General features: G+C 53.2%; 1 protein-coding gene across 3 annotated transcripts in view; it reads right to left on the bottom strand.

The window, feature by feature from the left end:
• Positions 1-10,192, bottom strand: part of RPTOR (regulatory associated protein of MTOR complex 1) — a 399,056-nt gene that overhangs the window by 103,914 nt on the left and 284,950 nt on the right. For all 3 annotated transcript variants that reach the window (XM_026455870.1, XM_026455869.2, XM_026455871.1), the window contains 2 exons: positions 4,716-4,817; positions 29-112 (listed from right to left, as the gene is read on the bottom strand). In XM_026455870.1, the coding sequence (XP_026311655.1) occupies positions 29-112; positions 4,716-4,817 (186 nt within the window). The remainder of the gene's footprint in view (positions 1-28; positions 113-4,715; positions 4,818-10,192) is intronic.

The raw sequence follows: 10,192 nt of genomic DNA, 5'->3' as shown, positions 1-10,192 counted from the left end.
CCCCCAGGTTAATGAGGAAGGCACGCACCAGGCTCACTGCCCAGGGACCCAGGTCCAAAAATCTTCCAAGCAAGTCCAATGCTCTCAGCCGGTGCACTTGGCTTAACAGCACCTGGAAGAACAAGAAGAAAATGGTATCACTGCAAACCATACTGGTGTGCAGCCCTGAAACGCGGCTGCACGAGCTGCCAGCTTTGGAGCGGTCTGACCACAGTTCAGATCTGTCTGCTGCTTCAGTCACAGTTACCTAGAGCTGGTGCTCCTTTCCTTACAAGTTCATGCTTTTAGACAGGTGCAGAACACATGCTTTATTCCTTTATTACACAGATAAAACACGCTCAATGTAGAAAATATTAGAACAAACATGTTTTAAGTGCATTTAAAAAGCGAACTCGCTGGTGACATTTTGGTATATGAACACAGACACTGTTCTCTATGTCCACACTTCTCTTACTGATTCTGGGTTAGATCATATGTGATTATATCTCTCAGCTCCTTTAACTAGATAATGCACCGTGCACATTGTTCATATCACTAGGTATGTACTGACCATATCATTCCCAATGCTAGCACAGTACTTCTGTGACACAAACGTACACAATTCTTTTAAACAACTTCCCCACTGATAGATATTTAAATTATCATCAAAATGTTCCTACTTTTAAAATGTTTTATTTATTTATTTTTGAGATAGGGTCTTGCTCCGTTGCCCAGGCTAGAGTACAGACGCCAGATCATGACCCACTGCGGCCTCAACCTCCTGGGCTCGACTGATCCTCCCACTTCACCCCTGAGTAGCTAGGACCATAGGTAGGTGCCATCATGCCTGGCTAATTTTTGTATTTTTTATAGAGATGGGGGTCTCACTACATTGCCCATGCAGGTCTTGAACTTCTGGCTCAAGCAGTCCTCCCACTTCAGCCTCCCAAAGCGTTGGGATTACAGGCAATACAGTGGAAGAACTCAGAAACAGAAAACCAATGCTGCATGTTCTCACGCAGAAGTGAGTGGGAGCTAAACCATGGGCCCACAGGGACACACAGGTGGAATAACAGGCACTGGAGACTCCAAAGGGTGTGAGGGGCTGAGAAATTACCTATGGGGTACACTGTCCACGACGTGGGTAGCAGGTTCACACAAAGCCTAGACTTCACCACTACGCGGTGCGCGCATACAAGAAACCTGCACCCGTACCCCCTGGATCTATTTAACAGAAAAAGGATCAAGCAAATAATGAACACGTAAATATCACCGTCACCTTTTTCCTGAAAAAGAAAGAAGAAAAGTCACTTTCTCTCCTCTCTTCCGTAACCTAGGTGCTCTCCATTCCCCTGCCTGGGCTTCCTGAGCCACCTGTGGGGGTGCACAAAGCAATGAGTTCCAGGCGAGCCACTGCAGACAGAGGGCAGACGCACCCCACAGGCCATGAGAGTCCAGAGCTCCTCGTGAGATGGCATCCAACAGACACCATCAATCAAGGGAGTGGGCAAAACAGCAGTTTTTAAAAACATTGTATCTTTCTTCTTGTTCCTCTGTTGATTTCTATTTTTAAAAGGCAGAGAGGATACTGAGGCTGGAAAGCAGGAAAGGCCTGTTCCACACTCACATTTACAGGAAGGGCTGTGACTCAGCCGGGCCTGATGAGACACCGCGCGTGACCCTGGAGGGTCACCAGCCACTGCCTCTGGCTCAGGGATGAAGTGGCAGGGATTCGGAAAACCAGGAAGTGTGTAGGAAAATTCCCTTTCCCTTAAGTAATGTTTTCTGACTTGCCAAGGCACTAGAAAATAACTTAAGGATTACAGGGTTCCAGACTCCGGCAAAAATAAAGGCTCTTAAGAGAAAGAGCGGGGAAGTGAGCCGAGTTAATGAGAAACAAGCCAGCCCCGGGGGATACGTCAAATGAGGGCGATACCCCATTACACTTCATCTTTCCCTACTTTCTCGTTAAATGTAGGTCCGGCCATTGATCCTGGCTGGGCACAGCCAGGAGACAGACCCTCCAGGAGGAGGAGGAACCTGTTGCTCACACTTGCTGGAAAACCACGCGGGAAACGCCCCACACTCTGACCGGGGCTGTCTTCACGTACGTCACCATCAGAAAGCTGTCTCCAGCAGGTCTTCTCTTTCCTTCAGCGAGTGTGGGTGGCCAAGGGAACATTGAAAGAAATCAACAGAAGGCCATTTACAAAAAGATTATTTGCCAGACCCCAAAAAACTGGATTAAACGTGCTTGGCATCGGGCCCTGCTTTGGAGAGGGCCGACTTTACTCCATCACACTGTTCCAATAGTAGGGAGGTCAGTAGGAGAGCCAGTGTCTTCTGAGGGACATCTGGGTGACCCAGGTGACCAACAGGAGCCGTGGGGCCCAGCATGGGCAACCCATGGTGCGACTACCACCGGTCATCCACGGCCCACACAGCCAGCCACCTTCCTGCACTCACGGGAAGGGAAAACGCAGGCTTCTGTCAATTGTTTGCTTGTGTTGCTGCTATCACTGCCTGTTCTTGGTTTTGAACATGAGCCAGTTTATTTGTTTACACCTCACTCTACAATCTCAGGAGTCTTAAATGAATCTAGGTACATACAGGAGGGAGAGTAATAATGTCTATATCCTTTTTACAATGCCCAAAAAGCAGTTGTCATAATGTAGCAACGGCAGCTGAAATACATACTGTGAAATGTGGTACAATGTTGTTTTATTTCGTAGAGATGGAGTCTCCCTATGTTGCCCAGGCTGGTCTTGAACTCCTGGGCTCAAGTGATCCTCTCCAGCCTTGGCCTACCGAGGAGCCGGGGCCATGACACCAGGGCAGCCGGCTGGCACACTCGTTCTTTGCTGCCCTCCTGAGACAATGCCAGCGAGGACAGGCCGGCGGTAACGTCTTCAGCACATCCACGTGCACTGTTCCTTCTTCCAACTTCTCTTTCGCTGGCTGAGATTCCTGGGGCAAAGTCCTGAATGAGGCGAAGCCTCAGTCCTACAGCGCGCCTGTGACGCTGGCTGCCACTGCGGCAGCACAGACTGGACGGCGGAAGGGAAGGCTGCTGAGGCCACGGCTGTGATGGAGATAAACTGGCCCCAGTTTTCTAAATGATCTCTCAGAGGCGGGATGAACACCTGGTCTAGTGAAGATTGGTGTGCTGTCCGTCACTGTGGTGAGCGGCCCTAACCAGAAGGTGTGAGCTTTGGAAGGAAGCAGGGCAGGTGGGGGGTGCCACTCACAGCCCTCTCCACAGAGGCACCGCCACCCAATCTGCTTTCTGGGAAGACGAGGACCCCACTCTGCCAACTGTCAGAACTCAGCACCTTACTGGAGGTGGGGCTCTTCCTGTGTGTGGGGACCACTCAGCTTTAAACCAAAAAGGGCAGGGCCTGCTCATTCCCTGCCTGCTGCTGGGCAGCCCCGTGCACGGCCACGCACAGCTTCTCGCCAAAGTCCAACTGCACCACACCAATCACAAAAACACTTTTCCAGCTTTTAACGTGAGTTCTTAGACCTTGGTATCTACACTGACCAGTGGATTTTAAACTCCTTTGACTCTGACCCAGCCCACATACCTCCCCACAAACACACATTCACTGAAACAAAAGTTCTGTGGAATTTTTCTAACTTCACTACCTGTGACGAACTCTTCAATTTCCGTGGCCTCCCAACCTGTCTGTGACCAAAAACCAGCCAGCAGGACCCACCACGCTGACCTCCCAACCCATAAACCGGTCACGGTCTGCATGTGAACGGCACTGACACAACACAGGCCCTGTGGGCGCTGGCATCTGAAGGGCGGGCCCCAGAAGAGCCTATTTGTTACAGCAGCCGTGACAGCCCCATGTAAGGGAAGGGCTGCCGGCTTCTGGGTCTGTAAGCTTCAGGATATAACCTACGGGGCTGGGCTACAAAGCCCGCTCCACCCACTCCCACCAGTCAGCATCTGCTCAGGGAGCCTCCTCCCTCCTCTCCCAGGATTCACTGCCAGCTCCTGTCCTTTCCAAGAGGAGGCAGTGGTGTTGAGAGCCCGCTCTGAAGCAAAGCCCATCTGTAGCAGAATCCCAGCAACTCCGAAAGTGGAAATGGTAGCCAGGGGAGAGGGGGACGGTGGACTGGCTGACGACTCCCCAGTCCCAAAGTGACACTTAACTGAGGGTGGAGGAGGGAAATCAATGGCTTTAGAGGAAACCCTTTAAGAATGAATGTACGGGCCGGGTGCAGTGGCTCAAGCCTGTAATCCCAGCACTTTGGGAGGCCGAGACGGGCGGATCACGAGGTCAGGAGATCGAGACCATCCTGGCTAACATGGTGAAACCCCGTCTCTACTAAAAAATACAAAAAAACTAGCCGGGCGAGGTGGCGGGCGCCTGTAGTCCCAGCTACTCGGGAGGCTGAGGCTGGAGAATGGCGTGAACCCGGGAGGCGGAGCTTGCAGTGAGCTGAGATCTGGCCACTGCACTCCAGCCTGGGAGACAGAGTGAGACTCCGTCTCAAAAAAAAAAAAGAATGAATGTACGATCAGCCTAGTGACTCCTGATTGGATCTGTGTGATCCGTTCACCCAAATGCCACCTGACCCATGTGCCATCATCTTCGGGGCAGAGGGGCTAGGATGTCACCGACCCACAGGGCCCAGTGAGAGAGAAGGCACTCCTGGGGCTGTGCAGGCATCTGGTTTCCTTCCTATGGGACCTCGGCAGTCTGGCCCGGTCTGAAGAAACTCACCTGCAGGACGATGGGCAGCTGTTCCGGTGGGTTCCGGTTCTCCACGCCCATGGTGAGCCACACCTGGAAAGCGGTCAGCTGCTCGGCGAAGAACGGGCTGTGCTGCAGGGCAAGCAGAGAAGGTGCTCGTTAGGGCCACGTTCCCAGACGGCCTGGTCTTGCCCACCCCTGCCACCTGCCGAGCATCCAAACCTTCACGAAAGGCCCGCCCCGCAGGGCTGCGAGGATGCTGGGCATCTGAGAAGTGGGCGCTCTGGGCACGCCACAGAGGGAGAGTCTGCGGGGTGTGCAAAGGGACCAGAGATAGGCAGGAGAAGGGAGCAGCTGAGGATGACTCCAAGGTTTGGCCGGGGCACCGAGCTGCGGCTGCAAGAGGAGCGTGCTGGGAACCAGCCGTGGACACGTGGTGCTCACGGCAGTGGCTGGACAGGGGAGTGAAGACACCGGGGCACAGGACCCCACGAATGTGTGGATCAGCAGGCAGGTCTGGCTGGGGACACGCTTGGGAGTCATGGCGTGTGAATCTTATTTAAATTAAGTGAGAAAGGAAAGGGACCCAGGACGGAGCCTCTGCTATGGAGACCAAGGAGACGAGCTGGAGCCGCAGAGGGGCCGGTGAGAGCCCAGCCGTGGAGGGAAAGCAGAGCTCAAAGGTCTGGACGCCAGGGAGCAACGTCCAGGGCAGAGCCACAAACCAGCCCTGGGCCAGGCGAGATGGGGAGGAGAGCTGACTGGGCCCTGGATCAGCAGTGAGAACGCTCTGGAGTTGGGCAAAAGCGTAGCCAGAGTGGGTTTGAGACGGGTGAATTCGGTTTCGGGTGCAAAGGGGAAGAAGAGAGACAGGTAGTGGCTGGAGAGGGACGTAGGGTCAGGAAATGCTTTCTGTAGACGTGGAGTAATGGGCACAGGACGCTGGTGAGAAAGACCCAGCTGGGGCACGGAGGGTGGGGAGAGGCTGCCGGAGGGCTTCGTCGGGCTGGCTGGGGGACAGGACGGATGCACAGGCTGGGCTGGCAGAGCAGGGCCACTCCCCAGGGGAACCAGGCGAGGGCAAAGCAAGGGGGCCCAGATGCAGAGAAGTTGGGGGAAGGCGGGAGGGCCTGGCAGAGGCGCTTGTGTGACTGCTTCTTGTTTCCTCAGCGAAATGGGAAACGAGGGTGCTCTCTGGAGTGAGGTGGGAGAAGCGGTTGCAGCTGGACAGGGGAGGCATGCAGGTGAGGGAGACCAAAAAAATGCGTGGGGTCAGAACGTCAGGCAGCAGCAGGGCCCCACGAGGGGGTGACACGAGCTCTCTGTGGGCCACGCCAGGTGGGCCTGGGCTCCCGGTTAGCCCAGCCACGTGCGTGCAGGCACAGAGTGGAGGGGGATTCGCTTGGTGCCGTGGAGCAGGTGGGCAGCAGGGTTGCTGGGCCCGCGGCTGGAGAGTGCGAAGGCCGCAGGGGAGGCTGCCGTTGGAAGGTCTGGGAACTGAGCGGCCAGGCTGGAGCAGTCTGGCCTGATTCCCTTCACGGAGAGTCACTTCCACTTAACACAGAGCTCTGCCTTCCCCGAGCCCCAGACACAAAGAATTCAAAACACAAAAACAATACAAAGAAACCAACCCAACTGCCAGCCTCTCTCTCCCATCCACTATCCTCTCTTCCCTATGTTGTTTGATTTTGCTCAGGGGGAAGGTGGGTGGCCGCAGTTGGAGGTGGGTGTCCCTGCGAGAGGAGGTCGGGAGGAACCCTCCCTCCGCTCATCTGGCCAGGGCCGGCTGTGCCCCTGGGTGCCAGTGAATGTGGACACACGCGGACAGGCGAACGCCAGGAGCAGGGCAGGGTGCCTCCGTGAGCCCAAGTCCAGGAGCGCTCTCGGCAGCCTCCACAGAGGAGCCTGGCGGGCAGAGTCCCCTGGCCCCGCTTCAAAAGTCAGCCGAGAACATTCACCACGTAGGAATCCGTGCTCCTGTGCAGCCAGCTTACAGAAACTTAATCACCACTGGAGGGCGACCTGTGGAGTTGGCATGGAGCCCCCAAAGTGACTTTCCTGTTTTCAAGTGCGAATGATTCATAAATCGGTTTTAAAAAATCTCGTTAGGTACCCCCTCCTCCACATCCCGTGAGAACGTCGTTCTCCTGACTTAGAGAAGGCTTGAGTCTGTGGATGGAAGTCAGGGAATTCAGATAATTACACCTCTTCTTTCTTTCTTTCGCATTAGCTTTGCCTGATGGATTTTCACATCTTCCTCACTGCTGGAGTCACCACTCCATGCAGAAAGAGGAAAATTCCTGACTCTTCACCTCAAACTGACAAGAAAGGAAAAGCACAGCTTTGCCCGGCGGGTGTGCGGTGAGGCCCGTGCAGCTCCCTAACGCCCAGGGGAGGCTGACAAATTAGAGCAACCGCCCGCGGAAGAGTGGCCAGCACTTTATATGATGTTCCGGAAAACATGTCGAGAGCGGCCCGTGTCTCCACCCAAGATTCACAGGGCTGATGTTTTGGGCCAAATCTCTGAGATTTCCTCTACCCCATGAAGAGCTCCTGAGCTGGCCCCTGTGTGCAGGGGAGCGGAGCTCATTCAGCGGGATGGAGAGCTCACAGGTCCCGCTGGGCTGAGTATCTGGGTTGCCTGGCCACAACCACACACCTCGCTCTCCCAGGGTGATTCTGATGCCAGGAGTTTTGCTCTGTTGTCAGCCTGTGTGCCGGGCAGTTTGGCATGTTCTAAAAACAGGGGCAGCAGACCGAAAATGGGAAGGCCGGCTGAGAGGCTGAGAGCCTCTGAGTCGCACCTCAGTGGGGCCCAGTCCAGCTGGACTCCTGCTTCCATCAACCTGAGCATACCTGCCGCCTTTCTCGCCATCCAGACCTTCTGAGATGGCTGCTCTCCGTCCTGACAGTGGCACAATCCATTTGCCACTTACAATGAGCTTGCTGCTTAAAGAGGGTACAGTTCACTGCCGAGGGCACATTCTGCCCCTCTGTGCGGCTCTGTAGGGACAGTCTACGCCCCTGTACGGCTGCTCAGTTTGCAGAAGGGTTCCCTTTAATACCCCCAAGAAAGTCAATTAGCCCAAGCTTTCTACTGCAGGGGAATCATTCTGGCTTGTCCTCCTATCCCAGTAAAGCTTTTTTTTTTTTTTTAATACAGAGTCTCACTCTGTTGCCCAGGCTGGAGTGCAGTGGCACAATCTTGGCTCACTGCAACCTCTACCCCTGGGTTCAAGCAATTCTCCTGCCTCAGCCTCTGAAAAACCTCAATCTTGGTAGGGTTCTACGTCACTGTTAATAGAGAAAAATCAGAAAGTGAAATTTTAAACGATACCATTTATAACCACGTTGAGGGAGGAGAAGGCTCCATATTATAGAGGTGGTGACTTCTCCCAAATCAGTCTGTAGATTAATTGTAATCTCAATGAAAATCCAGCAGGTTCTTTGCAGAAATTAACACACTGATTGTAAAATTCACATGGAAATGCAAAGGACCAAAAGTAACTGAGGCAACCTCAGGAAAAAAACGAAGTTGTGGGACTTAGTCTACCAGATTAGAAACTGTCATGTAGAGCTTGTCATTACAACTGCGTGGTCCTGGTGCAAGGAATGAGTGAGCAAAGGGACAAATGAGGGAACAGAGGCAGCCACGCGGACACAGTCCTCGGTGCAAATGAGGGAACAGAGGCAGCCACGTGGACATGGTCCTCAGTGCAAACCCTACCAGTAAGCCAAGCACTCACGGGGGACATGAACTGTGAGCAGATGCAGGTCCAGACGTGAAGGGAAACACATAGGCTGCTAGCTCCAAGAGCGTAGCGTCTGCTCAGAATGCTCATCGCAGAGGAAGTAACGGTTTCATAAAACAGGATACCAAAAGCCCAAACCATAAAGGACAAAAATTTGACTAATTCGATTTTGTTAAAATAAGGACATTCTGTTCATCAAGAAAAAACGTTTAAAAAGTGGAACTCCACAGAGCAAAAAAGTTATCTGTGACACGTGACAAATGACTTGTATCTGGAATAGACACAGAACCACTATGGATCAGTGATTGATAACACACAAGAAAAATGCTCAAAAGTCAAACAACTTACAAAGGAAGATATTCGAATAGCCAATAAAAATATGAAACAATGCTCTATTAACCATCAGGGAAATACACGATTAGTTCTTAAGGAAATACCTTTTCATACTGAACCATAATAGCCAAATAAATAAATAGCAGCTAAAACTCTCGAATGCTGCAGGCAGGAGTGTAAACTGACTCAGCCACTTTGCAGAGCGCTCTGGCATCATCTGTTGAAGCTGAATATGGGCAAATCCTGGGACCCCAAAGGATCACTCCGAGAAACGTGCAGGAGGGAGCAACCCCTGAACGGGAGGACAGCCAGGAAGGGGAGGCCTTGGCCTCAGGCACAAAATTGGCGCTAGCAGGTGAGGTACCAAAAAAACAAATCAGTAATCAAGACAAATGATATTTCAGTGCAATATTTACAAAGATACAAATTAATGCAAAAATCCATACTGAACAAGATATCAACATTTCAAAGGGAGGACCAATATCACAGAATTTCCTATTGTCTCAGGCTCTGATGTGACAGTCTGGCTCTAGCCAGCACTGTTAGTGAGGACTGAAAACTGAAAACGCCCAGTGGCCCTAGAAGGGACACATTAATGTTGGGACACCCAATGGTGTCCACCTCGCAGTGAGAGTGAGCTGCGGCGTGGTGAGAGTGAGCTGTGGTGCAGTGAGAGTGAGCTGCGATGCTGTGTGAACTGTGGTGCAGTGAGAGCGAGCTGCAGTGCAGTGAGTGTAAGCTGCAGTGCCATGTGAGCTGCAGTGCAGTGTGAGCTGCGGTGCCATGAGAGTGAGCTGCAGTGCAGTGTGAGCTGCGGTGCCGTGAGAGCAGCAGTGCAGAGAGTGAGCCATGGTGCTACGGTGCTGTGAGAGCGAGCTGCAGTGCCGTCAGTGTGAGCTGCAGTGCCATGTGAGCTGCAATGCAGTATGAGCTGCGGTGCTGTGTGAACTGCAGTGCAGTGAGAGTGAGCTGCAATGCAGTGTGAGCTGTGGTGCCGTGTTAGCTGTGGTGCAGTGACAGTTGCAGTGTCGTGAGAGTGAGCTGCAGTGCTGTGTGAGCTATGGTGCAGTGAGTGTACTGCAGTGCTGTGAGTGAGCTGTGGTGCTGTGTGAGCTGTGGTGCAGTGAGGGTGAGCTGCGGTGTCGTGTGAGCTGCGGTGCAGTGTGAACTGGGGTGCCATGAGAGTGAGCTGTGGTGCAGTGTGTGAGCTGTGATGCAGTGAATGTGAGCTGCAGTGCCGTGTGAGCTGCGGTGCAGTGAGAGTGAGCTGCAGTGCTGTATGAGCTGCGGTGCGGTATGAGCTGTGGTGCGGTGAGTGTGAGCTGCGGTGCAGTGAGTGTGAGCTGTGGTGCGGTATGAGCTGTGGTGCGGTGTAAGCTGCGGTGCAGTGTGAGCTGCGGTGCGGTGTGAGCTGCAGTGTGG

This window comes from Piliocolobus tephrosceles, chromosome 16 (genome assembly GCF_002776525.5).
Source record: "Piliocolobus tephrosceles isolate RC106 chromosome 16, ASM277652v3, whole genome shotgun sequence".
Lineage (NCBI taxonomy): Eukaryota > Metazoa > Chordata > Mammalia > Primates > Cercopithecidae > Piliocolobus > Piliocolobus tephrosceles.
Note: the sequence above shows the minus strand (reverse complement) of the source record. Positions and strands in the feature narration are given on the sequence as shown.